Source organism: Fulmarus glacialis, unplaced genomic scaffold (assembly GCF_000690835.1).
Source record: "Fulmarus glacialis isolate BGI_N327 unplaced genomic scaffold, ASM69083v1 scaffold7884, whole genome shotgun sequence".
NCBI lineage: Eukaryota > Metazoa > Chordata > Aves > Procellariiformes > Procellariidae > Fulmarus > Fulmarus glacialis.
Window position 1 is genome coordinate 1,478 of NW_009207363.1, and position 13,306 is coordinate 14,783.

Below are 13,306 nucleotides of genomic sequence, written 5' to 3' on the forward strand. Positions count from 1 at the left end.
CACTCCCAGCTGCCTGCCTTGCCTGGCTGCCAGAAGTCGCCACCCTCTGTGGTGGAGTGTCCTGGTGACTGCAGATGGGTTTTTAATCTGCTCCTGAAGCAACTTCTCAGAAGGTCGTAATAGTTAGCAGGCAAAGTCTCAGGGCCTTGGAAAACCGTCCTTGCCAAAGTGACCTTTCTGTTCAGGTGATTCCTCCAAACTGGCTTCTTTCTTCCTCTCATGGAAGATCTTCAAGTTTTAATAGAAGAATTCCTTAGGTATACAAATTTTGCTAACACGATCTTAATTAGGGACTGTGGTTGATACTAAGCTGGAAAAAATACAAAAATAAAGTGTTCTGAAAAGCCTCTGTAATATAACCACAAATCCTAAAGTGCTTTAATTGTTATAATGCTGGTATTGCATGGCATCAGTCTTGGGAAGAGATGCAGTTGTCCCTGTCTGAGCTGTACATCTCATACCTTAATCTGTTTAGGTTTATTTTAAGTGTAGCTTTACATGTGAATTTCCTAGGCATGATGTTCATGGTTTGAGGAAAATTATATCCCTCTCTTTTTTAATTTTGTATTACTCATACAGATTCAGCCATAATTCTGTTTTAATGTAGGCTTGAACTATTTCTGGTCCTAGAATATATATATATACACAGATATCTGGAAATAAGTAAAAATATTTAGGATACCCCTGTTGCAAATAGAACATCAGTTGCCTTACTCCTGTTGTAGGTACCCGATCAGACAGTAAAATTACGTATGCTAGCTGGAACATACCAGCAAAGTTTTGACTTGCTTTTGATTTCTTTTGATTTCTTTACTCTTTTCTATTGGGATATTAGAAACCCCTTCAAACAGATACGTACCCTTTAGTCAAACAAATGCTCCCGCCGAAGCTCAAAACAAAGTCTTGGTGCTGTTGCCTCCTATTCCACATAGAAACAATGTGAGATTTTTTTCAGAGGAACCCAGGCTGTTTCTCTGATCTGCTCTGCAGTGGGGTCACTGTACTTCTGATAGAGGCTGGAGGACCTTTTCCAGGCTTTCTTCTAGAAGTACAATTCCTGCTTTTCCAAGTTCTTGCTTAGAACTTGCTAAAAACAGATGTTGTTTGAAGCCCCTTGATATAATGGAGGTCCCTTAAAGGAAGGGCAATATTAAAGTCTATAGTAGGTGTAGAGCAAAAAGAATTGTTCTTCCTATGTTTATACATATCCTAGAAAAACACAATAAGATGTCAATTTAGTTCTTAGCTGCTAATTTGCAGTAAGATATTCTCACGGTTTGAAATATTAAACTACATGCTTTCCACCAAGGTCAATAAACTCCTGCTAAAAGGCTAAAATTTTTTGACTGCTGTGCTGGAAGAGGATTTTGTAAGAGGTAGACCAGCTTTCGATAATGTAGTTTCCTTTGTGGGTAATAAAAGGCTTGTAGGCACTCCAGAGCAGGCTGCACTTCATGCCAGTGCTGAACATACAAAGTACTAGTTTGCCTTATTATTGCTGCATGATGTGGTGTAAATTTCCTGGATATGAATCGGGCCAAAGAGAGCAGAAAAATGTACGTAGTGTTCCAGCGTACTCCTGCGTAATTGCAGTGGTAACTGCACTTGGCCGAAGCACATTTGAGTTTTCCTTTTACTGTTTACAGCTTTACTGAGACAGAAGTAAACAAACTGGTCCTGTTCTTGCCATCTTCTGTTATTTGTCATCTCAGACCTAAAAAGGAAAAAATAGCCCTCCACATAAACCAGCTTTTAAAGATACATGTGGTTTTTGTTAAGTCAAATTACTTTCTTTTGCAGAAAAGTGATCCTTCTCTTTTTTTGTGTGTGTGCTGAATTTATTATCCCTTCACTTCTCACTCCATGATGATTTCTGATCTTTATTTTTTCAAATAGAATCTCAAAAATAGCAATATAAATACTTCCTTCTTCTTTATTTTCCATGTGCGGCCTTGTACAGCTCGTGATGTTGCTGTGCAGAAGATTGAGACAATTATAAAAGAACAGTTTGCAGTCGAAATGAAGAGTAAAGAACATGAAATTGAAGTGATAGATCAGGTATAAAGGTTTTGTTCTTAAAAATGCATAAGATCCTGGTGTATCGGGGTTTGAGGGGATTGCTGCAGTGGTTATCCATTACTATATGTTACCTCTTCTTTTTGTAGCGCCTGATTGAAGCAAGAAGGATGATGGATAAGCTGCGTGCCTGTATTGTGGCTAACTATTACGCGTCTGCTGGTCTCCTTAAAGCTGGAGAGGTAAAAATTACTTCGGGAATAATAAGACTTTAGGGAATATTTGCTAAGGAAGAAGTGTAATTCACTGGCTAGTCAGCTGATGTTTGGTTTTGAGATGCGGTTTTCTGAAATGGTGGAATACAATCTGCAAATGGTGGCAGTGGGAAAGGAGACCTGTGCATCACCAGCTGGGCCTCAGGTACTCAGCAGTTGGGCAGTTGAGAAGTCATTCAGCAGCACTTGGTTCTGGTTTCTAAAATACTCTGCACTTTTTTCATCAGCTCTTGCATGAGAGCACCTTGCTTCTCACACACTGCACAGTTTGTCCTTGCAGAGCCCTGAAAAGTGGGGAACATGTTTTCCCATTTCACAGGAGGAGAGTGGAAGCAGATGGGTTTTGAAACTTCTCAGGAAAAAAAAATGGAAATCAAGATTTCTTGAGTCTCGGGCAGTGCCATGAAACCATCCTCCCTTTACCCTGGCAGCCAGGCTGTTAATGGTTTGGTGAACAGACTGATGGCAGCAGTAAAGCAGGAGGTAAATCAAAGAGATACCACAGAGAGATTAAAAATTCACAAGGAGATTTAAAAAAACCCCAAACCCTACTAGTTAAACCCCAGTTCTGAGCACTGTGTCCGTAACAGGCTGGTAATCGCAGGTTGTTCATGACTCATGCAGATGCCCGATTGACACGCAGTTCACTACCAGTTTAGGTATTTTAGTTACCATCTGTTCAATTCAGGGAGTTGATCTAATTTCCAGTAAGGAGCTGATTTTTGAAAACTGTAGATGGATGCTGCAAACCTGGTCTTCACTCTAGTACCCCGAGAATTTTTCTTCCAAGCAATGACTCGCCCTGCTACTGCTGTTTTCCTATTGTGATTCCAGAAGACTTGGAGGGTGGTAAAAACAAAAAGGTCCAGCTTGATTTTCCCTCACTGAACTTGAGTTGAGCAACTGGAATTGAGAAAGATTGTGGTAGTATTGGGAGCCTTGGAGATCCCTTCTCCCCCCTGGATTTTTGTGTAGGCGGCTGAAGAATGTGAGCTGGGTTCTGATCTTTGAAAGTGCTTTTATCCAATGTCATTGTGTGTCAGCAAGAGCTTGCACTGTCCCATGTTCTTTACTTGTTCTGCCATGCAGGGTGTTTGTGTTTTCCTTATTGATTTTCACACTTGTCAGAAATAATAACTTCTGTAATTGTTTCAAAGTGTTCACAAAACTTACTGGTGCATCCTTGCTTTGTTTAGTTTTCCTGTAGTTTTTATGAGCTTATGGATAGTGTAGCTGTATCTTTGCATTTTTAATTTTTTCTAAAAGTCCTGATTTGCACGCAGGCTAAATCAGTGCTCTTTTTATTTTGAAATTGTTACTGGTTTCGGTTTTCTTTGTTGTCTGTTTTTAATGTGTGGTTAATATATGTTTGACTTGGTTGGCAGTGAATGGTTGTCTTGTTTCTGTTTCTGGTAGAATGGGAATCTTTGTAGTTTAATTCAGAACTTCTAGGAAGGTGATTTGCAAATTCCTAACCTGTTCTTGTAAATATAAACAGTTCTTCAACCTACTGCTGCTGTGTTTTTGAGGCTTATGATTCTGTATGATTACAGTTTATTATGTTTTCCCACAAATTAGTGGACAAGGTGTTGGTCAGTTTACTTGAGTAGAGGTAAAAAAAAAAAAGCTTCTTGGTGGTGATTTGGTTTGGGGTTTGGGTTTTTTTGGTCATGTTGTGTGTGTCCCCCCGCCGTTGGATATATGGATATAATTCTCTTAAGTGCTCTTGAGCAGGTAATTGGGAGTTGGTAATTGCTTCGCTCATGTACCTAATGGGCAATTGGAAAGAAAGCCCTGCAATGAACCTCTAAAGTCCAAGGTGGATCAGGTTAACTCCACTCCTGCTACCACCTCTTGAGGGCAGTTCTGATGCTCCATAGTGGCTCTGGTATCTGTCCACATGCCACCCCCTCCATCACGTTGGCAGAATTGTGGATCAGGGAGCTTAATGTGGATTAGAAATAACCCTGCAAAGGAAAAAAAAACTCCAAACAAAACCAACAAAAAGCAAACAAACAAACAAACAAAAAAATCCCAAATCAGTTTCTTGATTTGTTTTTCTTGTGACCTGCCTCCCCCGCCCTGAATAATTGTGCCAGCCTGGCTGATCTGGGTGGTTGGGGCAGGGAAGAAGAAAGCCTCTTTCAGCTGGTACTGCCTGCAAGAAAAGCTGTCAGTGCAACTCTCATGTGAGTCTGTGGCTTCAGGAGCTGGAGTGAGCTTATCTGTCGGTGCTCTGCTGCTGGCAGAGGGGTGTTTCTGCTGCCTTCGGTTGATTCATCATCAAACCGAGGTGACGGGGAGGACTGATGGCTGGGAGAAGTGGCCGAGGGACATTTGCTTTGAGTGATGGGTGTTTTCCTTGCCACTTCTGAAGTTAAAAGCAAATGCAGGAAAAAAATATATTGGGCCTTTGTCACAGTAATGAAAAAAAACCAAAAGAGATTTAAACACACACACACATGCCCTGTCCTCCCCCTTGCAGGTTTAGGAGGATCTAAGATTAGCTCTAAGATGTCCATTTTGAGGAAAGTTTGCAAGCATGCCTAAGCACATTATTTTTTATCCTCCACTAAACTTTGGGAGCAGACAGGGTGCTAATACGTATAGCTTGCCTCATAGGCATTGGCAAGACTGCCTGTCAGTATCAAAACTAAAGAGCCTGATGCATTTACGTACCCTGCTTGCCTGCAGCAATCGGGCAGCTGTGGTCTTTCGTATGGTATAAGACCGTAGGTGTCTGCACAGGAAGGGAAGCCGTTATTTTCAAAGGGACGGTAGGCTGCCGTCCTCCTTTCCAAAACCAGCTGGGTTTCTGAGATCTAAAGGTCTGAAGGAACAGATTCAATTTGGGGTCCTGTTTCTGTAGAACCATTGTAAGCTTTTATCTTCTGTGGCATATGTTTTTCCTGCAAGGCAGCTGATTAAATATTTGCTCTTTCTTCATACGTTGACTTTTTGCTCTGCTTCTGGCACAGCTTCATTTTTATCTGGGCTGCAGGGAAATAGTGATGGATCTGCCTGACCTCTTTGTTGCAGGGGACTAGGTCATGTGATGCAACAATTCTTAATCACCCTTCAATCAAGAAATTCTTGGAATCGCCCTCCAGATCGTCGTCTCCAGCTAACCAGGGCTCAGACACTCCATCTGCCAACCACTCCGAGAGTGACTCGCTCTCTCAGCACAATGACTTTCTCCTGGACAAAGACAATGGCAACTTGGATGCAGACGAGCGGCTGACAAACAGCCTGGACCAGAGACAGAGCAGAAGTACTGGCCGGGTAAAGTAAAACTCGAGTGGTGGTCAAGTTGTTGGAGGTGTGTGCTCTGTCTGGACTCAGTACTGGCACCAGGAGCTCTTCATGTTTTCACCCACCCTGCTGAAGATCTGTTTCTTATCTCTCCAACCGCTTGCTCCCACTCTCTCAGCCTGGCTTTGCTGAAAGGCTAACTGAAGCGTATGTAACTTGGGTAACTCCTTTTCACTCAGTCTTGCCCAACAGAGAGGTCAGCCAGGCAGCGGTGATAGTGTTTGTGTTAGCCCGGCTATCTGCTGCTGCCTTGGTTGGTAGCCTCTGGGGTAGGAGCTGTTTGAGCAAAGGGTTTTGCTCTGCAGATGGAAGTCAGGTCAGGAAGGGTGGAGCCTGGAGAGAAGAGCAAGATGTGTCATTCCCAGCAGTGTTTTTAAGAAGCAGTGCTGCTGCCTGGCCCTGGGTGCCCATGGGGACTGCATGGTTGAACCACTGGAGTTCGGGGTTTGGCCTCCTCAGCAGCCTGTAGAGAAAACACAGAGACACCGGTGGATTAGCTTGCCCTGGGAGCGTGAGCTGGTAGAGCCTGGGTGTGTTGTTTGAGTTGTTTTTCTCCTGGTGGTGCTGCTTGCTCTTGTGCTGATATCACTGTTTGCTTAACTGAACCAGAGTGACCCAGGTTAAAAATACCTTCTTTCATTGTTCCCCCATACTTTTTTCTGGGTTATTTTTGACCTGGATTCATTCCCTTTATGGCTTGCCGTGCAGCTACAGAAATGCTTCACCTGTCGGCTGCAGTTAGCTCCACCGGGGAGGCACTCTTGCTGGCTGCAGGTAAAATGCAGCTTGCTAGGTGAGGTGAAACTCTTCAGTTTCCTTTCAGTTCCTTTAAGCTGTCAGGCCTGCCAGAGGAGTACAGCCTCTAACCCAGACTGGGGATGGGTATATCCCATTGCATATGACTACATTCTGCAGCTGAACAAGTTGTAGTAATACATGGCAGAAAGAGCAACGAGTCTGCTTCCGTTGGGCAGCATGACACCCTTGATAACAGGGCTGCAGTTTGCTGAAACCCTGCCTAGGGTCCATAGCAGCAGGCAGATACACAATATATAATGTGGACCCACCTATATTGTAAACCAATATAACTTGTTTCTGCACTGGGGGCATTGATGGAGCAGTTGTATTGCTTGGGCGTAGCATACAGGCTGCCCAGGGAAGTGGTTGAGTCACCATCCCTGGAAGTATTTAAAAGACATGTAGATGAGGCGCTTAGGGACACGGTTTAGTGGGCATGGTGGTGTTGGGTTGATGGTTGGACTTGATGATCTTAGAGGTCTTTTCCAACCTTAATGATTCTATGATTCTATGATTCTCTGATCTTTGACTAACGCAGCCTGTGGCCCAGAAGTGGCTGAGGGAATGGGGAGGAGCAGGAGCCATCCCAGCTTTCTGTGGCTCCATGCTCCAGTTTGGGGCATCACTGACTTAAGAGAGGAGGTGTAGCGGCTCCTAGTGAATCCACTGCTCCCCACGCTGACCCTCGTCTGACAGGTGCTCAGTGGAGTACGCTCCAGGAAGCTGCAGCACCAACTCTGTTGTTCACGAGAGGATGGCAGTCCCTTATTCTCTGGACAGCCACTTTATCCAACAGAGCCATAGAAAAGCCTCTCATTGCCATGCAAACAGCAGTGCAGCCTGTGTTGGCACTGTGGGCCGTCATGGCATCGTTTTACCAGGGAGTCTCGGCCACTGTTTAATAGCTGAGGTTATGTTATAAGGTTGCTTAGGCTGGATTTATTACACCCAAGAATTGCAGTGGATTTGTAGGCTTATCTAGATGTCAGTGACATGGTATGGCTGACTGCTATTCCTGTTGAGCTGGAGCTGAATCTCAAGCTGAGATTCAGCTGAGTTATTTTCAAAGGGAGTCTCAAGCCCAGCCTTGATTCTTCACCGTGAAGCAACGCTGGAGTCCCTCAAAGCAGCAGAGGCTGGGAATGAGAAAGACTTAGATTTTCAGAAGCCACTCGTGGGAGATTTAGCTTTGTTTCTGATTAGTGACCAACATGATGCCACTCTAGCAATGCTTGATTTTTTTCAGATAGTGCAGTGGCAATGCTTTTGAAACCCAGGCTGAAATCGTGGCTCAGATCCATGGTATGTCGCATAATGTACGCTCAGTTAAGCTGTGCAGTGTACACTTGGCTAGGTTGTATGCCTGAGTTGCTTAAACTTGCCTAGATAGCAATTCAAGTATTTTTAGGGATGATTCATTGTTGGTCTTTCATTTAACTATGCAGGTTTACTTTTTTTAACAACACCTTACTTTTCTAGCACCAAACAAAATTATGTTTAAGAGGAATGTTTGGTTTTTTGTTTGCCTTTTTTTTCTTCCCCTACCCTCAGGACAGTTCGGGTGTTTCAAGCTCTCAAAAACCAGGACAACGAAATGCTGGACTGTCAAATGATGAGACTTCACGGCTTTATGTGAAGAAAACGATTGTGGTTGGCAACGTCTCCAAGTTAGTATCCAGAGTCTGAGGGATGGGCCTTTATTTCAGGATGAAATAGAATAGGAGGTTAAAATTAGGAGACAAATACAATTGCTAGGCTGTCACAATGTGAGGTATTGCCCTTGAATACTCACTGTACCCAAGGTTGCCCTCCTCAAGTGTCTGCGTGAGTTTTTTTGTGGGAGGAACAGGTGTTTTAGTAGTTGTTTTATTTATATATATATAAATATGGAGGTTTGAAAATCTGTTTTTTTCAAGGGGAGTCTCTCAGCCTTTCCTGACCAGTTAGAAATCCCAAATTTTTCCATGAAAATTTGGAAAAGCAAGTTGTCCTAATGGCTAATTCAGTGGGTCCATACGGACGATGTGTTTTTTTTAAACAAACAAATAATAAAAAAAAAAAAAAACAAAACAAACCACCAGAATGAGGAAAATTGTGAAATCTTCAGCATAATCTGAAGAAATTCATTTGTACAGTTTTTATTTATTGTTTTTTTCCAAAAAAAATTTAAGACAGGTAAGTATACATAACTTTTGAACTTTGAGAAAATTAGTGAAGAAAGACATTCATTCTGTGGAAACTATGGACAAGCCCAGGTTTCAACTCTCCACCCTCGCACTAATCAAGTCAGTCTTTTCCTCTTGCAAACATTTGCTGATGTTTCTTACGGTGTTAGAAATGCATCTTGAAAATCTACCTAAGCCTGGACCCGGAAGCAAGTATTGACTATGAAGCTTCTTAAAAATTTATAAGAATTGTTATTTTTTGTAGCAGAGTTGCTGATGTTGTGATCTGGAGTGATTTGACTTCTTGATATCTCAGAAAAGAGGAGGAAGGGGATTTGACAGTGGTAGAGTGTTAAAATTGAGCCTAATTAAGAAGCAAATGTTTGAATGGACAGATATCATATGGCAGTTGTGCACTAAAGTTGAGGAAATGTATTAGAAACATAGAGTAGATTATGGGACCTGTATCTGTTTCTGGAGTTCTTCTGAAGAGCTGGATGAACTGTCGGAGTACGGAATAATGAGCAGAACCATACAGGGCACAAGGTGCACATAGGCATTTTACCATCTCTAATTTTTTTGCCTAATCTTTCCCGAAATACCTTTTGTGGTATTTATCTATTTGGGATTTTTATCTTGTGTTTGTTTTTTAATTTCTTTGCCAGGTACATTCCCCCTGACAAGAGAGAAGAAAATGATCAGTCAACCCATAAATGGATGGTGTATGTCCGAGGCTCTCGGAGAGAACCCAGCATAAATCATTTTGTCAAGAAAGTTTGGTTCTTCCTCCATCCCAGTTACAAACCTAATGACCTGGTAGAAGTGAGGTAATAAGGAATGATTCCAGTCATTATTCCAGTCTGTATGCTTGCCAGGCTTACTATGCCAAGTTTCTTAGAAAGTTAGCAACTTCTTTTCCGGATTTTGTATTCCATGTCTGTCTTTAACCTCTGGCTTGGCTTGACTTACTCCAAAATAATAGTAAAAATAAATTAGTTTTTATGTAGCAAATGTGCCAAACAGTTTTTTTGGATTTTCCTACTGAAAAAAAGCATTTAATTGTTGCATTTCATGTTATTTGTGTGAGTTTGTGTATCTCTTGTATGTGTTACACTGTCTGCTGTGCAGGTTAGACTTTTGTTAAGAGGTGTTCTCTACCTCGCACCCCGTCCAGTGTGGGAAAGAAAGAGGAGTCTCAGAAAGCTCTTTTGCCCTTAGTTTTAATGATACATGCGCATTTGGGCAAGAAGTTTTATCCCTCTCCCAAATATTTCTCTGCTGTAGTGAGATCAGTGGCATTGGCTGTATGCTTCAAGGAATTTCCCAACAGTTTAATGGTGTTGGTGCTACAGAAACAGGGCAGCTTCTCTGTCCTCTCCCAAACCTGTATTCAAAGCTGTGACCCTAATGAGATGAGCGGGGTCGGTTCTCTGTTGACTGCTGCAGGGAAATGCCCCATCAATCTTTCATTCTTGCTCCTTTGGGCAAGACAGTGGGAGGACGCCTTCAAACTACTTTGTGTCTTCCCAAAGGAATTATTCTCCACAGGACGTTCAGCTGCCTGCCTGGAGGAAGGTGGGGAGACTGCCTAGGCACTGAATGGCAACTTAATTCTGGCAAAATTAAACTCACTGAAAGGCAACTCCAGAAAAGCATATCTGAGATAGAAGTTGGTAAGGCTCACTAATGTTTTTGAGAAGGCAACCCTGAGCAGGACAAAAGCAAACTCCTTTGTATTTCTTGTATAACATACTAAATTACACTTGACTGCTGTCTTCTTGTGCCTTTTTCAGTTTCCAGTATCTGATGTCAGTGCTGTTTGTCTTCTGTTTTAATCCTGTCTAGTTAATTGATTTCTTCTTTTTGCACAGTCCCGGCCATTGTAGTGAACATTAATGTTCTGGACTAAAAATAGCCTTTAAACCTCTCGCGTTTTGTTCCGTTGCAAAACTACATTTGGGATTTACAATAACAACAAGCTGAAATACAAACAAAGTAACAGTAAATGTTATTGATAAATGTACCCTTCTTTTTCAGCTTGGAGAATGACAGTGGTTGAGTTAGCTTTTCCTTGTAGTTTGTATGTTGTTCTCTTGGCGTTACATGAAGTGTGTGCCTTCTTACTACTAGATAGGTAATAGCAGAAAGTGATTGCAAAATGCTGCATTGAAAACTCACCTTGCAGCTGTGTCCTATGAGCTGACTTGGGGTTTTTTGAAACAAGTATTTTTCATTTGGCATTACACAGCCTTTTTTTTTTTTCCTTCAAAGATGCTTGTTTCCCGTGTTCTCTCATCCAACAGTGCTTTACCATTTTCTTCCCTGTCCCCTTGTGCGAAATAAAACTATTTTTCAGCTGTCCAAAGCCATAAAATCCTCATTTCTGCAATTGCATTCTCTCTGTGGTGAAGAGCAGGCCTGAAGATAGCTTTAGTTGTCAGTTAGAAAAGCAGGCTTTCTAAAAAAGAGGTAGGTGAAAGCTATACCACTGCTGCATCCAAAATGCGAGTCACCGTTTGTTTCCAGAGAACCTCCGTTTCACCTGACCAGGAGAGGCTGGGGAGAATTCCCTGTGAGAGTCCAGATACACTTCAAGGATAGCCAGAACAAGAGGATTGATATCATACACAATTTGAAGGTATTTGAACAAAATATTTGAGAGAAAAGCAATTAAATGAGCTCTCCTGCATAATCTAGAAGAGGCTCTGCTTGTGTGTGTGCTTCTGCCTTTCTCTGTTGTGTGTATGTCCTGCTGGTTATTTGCACATGAATAGTTGAGCTGGAGAATCAAAAAAGATCCAGGAAAGCCTCTTACCTTGGCTATATTGGAGGTGATGCCGTAGCCAAGGAACCCAGCCTTGCAGAAGCTGGAACTGATTCTGCTCAGAGCAGCAAAGCATTTACCTGTTGTTTCCCTATTTATCGTGCTCTCACTGGCTTTAACTTGACAGGGTGCTGCAGGGCTATGTTTCTGTTGGTAAAGTGGTTGCTATATCTGTTCTGTTCCTTCAGCACTTGTGCGTATCAGCTGGATTGTGCGTATCAGCTAGAGATTATCTCTGTTGCTAGAGTGGGCAGGGAGGGGCTGAGATTCCTCCATTCGTTCCTTATTAGTTTTGAAGAGACCTTTCTTTTTCAACTCATTCACCTGTCTTGTGACACTCAATAGGATTTATAGTATGCAGCAGTCCTGTGAAACTAGGCCATTGCTCTTGTTGTCCTTTTAATTAGTAGTCCCTAGTGTTAGTGGAATTAAGTCCTGAGCTGGTTTAGTTTCCTGTTTCTTTGAGCAGCATGATTACTTTTATTTAAACCCTGCCTGCATTAATGAATTTCCTGCTAATGTAGATACCTCATTGCAACCCCAAATATAGAGAGTGGAGAAGGTTGGAAATGTTCCCCTGGAATTTAGGGACATTTGATGCAGATGATGAGTAAAATATATTTGGAGAGATATAACTTGGGGAGAAACAGTATGATGGACATTGTGCAGTGAAGGAAGCCCAGCCTACAGAAGAAAACTGAGCCAGTCCATGGCACACAAGAACTCAAATCAGCAAATCTTTGCTGTTCGTGTACTGAGCCTGTGGCAGCTGTGAGGTGATGTGAGTGAGCTGGGCCCTTTTCTGTGGCTGGCAGCCTGTCTACCCCTGAGCTCCAGGGCACCGGGAGCCTGTCAAACCCAGCTTCTCTCTATAGGTATCTTAATAGATGCCTTTTGGATTTTCTGCCTCTTCATCAGCTGATACTCAGTGTGAATAGTTACTTAATCAAAAGTATAGTGCAAACATAGCCTTTCTGCTGATTAGTTTAAATCTCTTTGATTTTTTTCTCATTATTATTTCCTTATATTGACTTTAGGAATAAAAAAGGACACTCTTGAAAGGCTCCTCTTACACTGAAATAATAATTGCCCCATCCCTGGAAACATTGAAGGTCAGGTTGGACAGGGCTCTGAGCAGCCTGGTCTAGTTGAAGATGTCCCTGCTAATTGCAGGGGGCGTGGACTGAATGACCTTTAAAGGTCCCTCCCAACCCAAACCATTCTATGATTCTATTTCCCCAACAATCTTATTTCCTTCAGCTTTTTTGCTGCTTTCTACTTTAATGTAGGCTTTGGGTAGTGGATGGCTTTTTTGCAGAAGAGAGGGTACTAAACAGAGCACACAGATTTCTGACCCTGTGGCCTCAAAATATTTGATGCGCCGCTGCTCAACTTAGTAGTTTCAACTCCTTTCAAACAAATTGTATTGTAAATTCCAGCTAATATATGGCTTTGCCCTGGTTAATATAAATATTTTGTATTGTTTTACCCAGTTGGACAGGACCTACACAGGCCTGCAGACACTTGGCGCAGAAACGGTGAGTCAGTGGGTTGTGGGATGGATGTTGTAGTTTGATTCCCTTAAGGATGTTTAAGAAGAAAAAGATACACGGGACTCAGCACAGAGTCAGACCCATTTGATTTCACAATTTCTGGAATGTAGATTTTGCTCTCTTGTTAAATGAAATTATTATGACACCTTGTCACTGTTCAAGACAACAGTCATTTTTTCCCCTTCCTAGTTCAGGGGAGACTGTTTCCAGCTCTTCTTTCATAAAGAACTTAACTTGTACTACAGTTTTAATTTTTATTTCTTTGTGGAGCTTCTGGTACCACGTGTCTTGATTTGCATTCTTATGTGCTGCAGATCTCATATGTAAAGAATTTAAGTTAAAGGGATCGCCCAAATATCCTGC

The 13,306-nt window shown here is 42.2% G+C and overlaps 1 protein-coding gene across 1 annotated transcript in view; it reads left to right on the top strand.

The window, feature by feature from the left end:
• Window positions 1-13,306, top strand: part of YEATS2 (YEATS domain containing 2) — a 48,308-nt gene that overhangs the window by 1,208 nt on the left and 33,794 nt on the right. Inside the window, exons 2-8 of the mRNA XM_009576068.1 lie at window positions 1,961-2,058; window positions 2,166-2,258; window positions 5,331-5,573; window positions 7,953-8,068; window positions 9,232-9,393; window positions 11,093-11,204; window positions 12,884-12,928. Of these exons, the coding sequence (XP_009574363.1) occupies window positions 1,961-2,058; window positions 2,166-2,258; window positions 5,331-5,573; window positions 7,953-8,068; window positions 9,232-9,393; window positions 11,093-11,204; window positions 12,884-12,928 (869 nt within the window). The remainder of the gene's footprint in view (window positions 1-1,960; window positions 2,059-2,165; window positions 2,259-5,330; window positions 5,574-7,952; window positions 8,069-9,231; window positions 9,394-11,092; window positions 11,205-12,883; window positions 12,929-13,306) is intronic.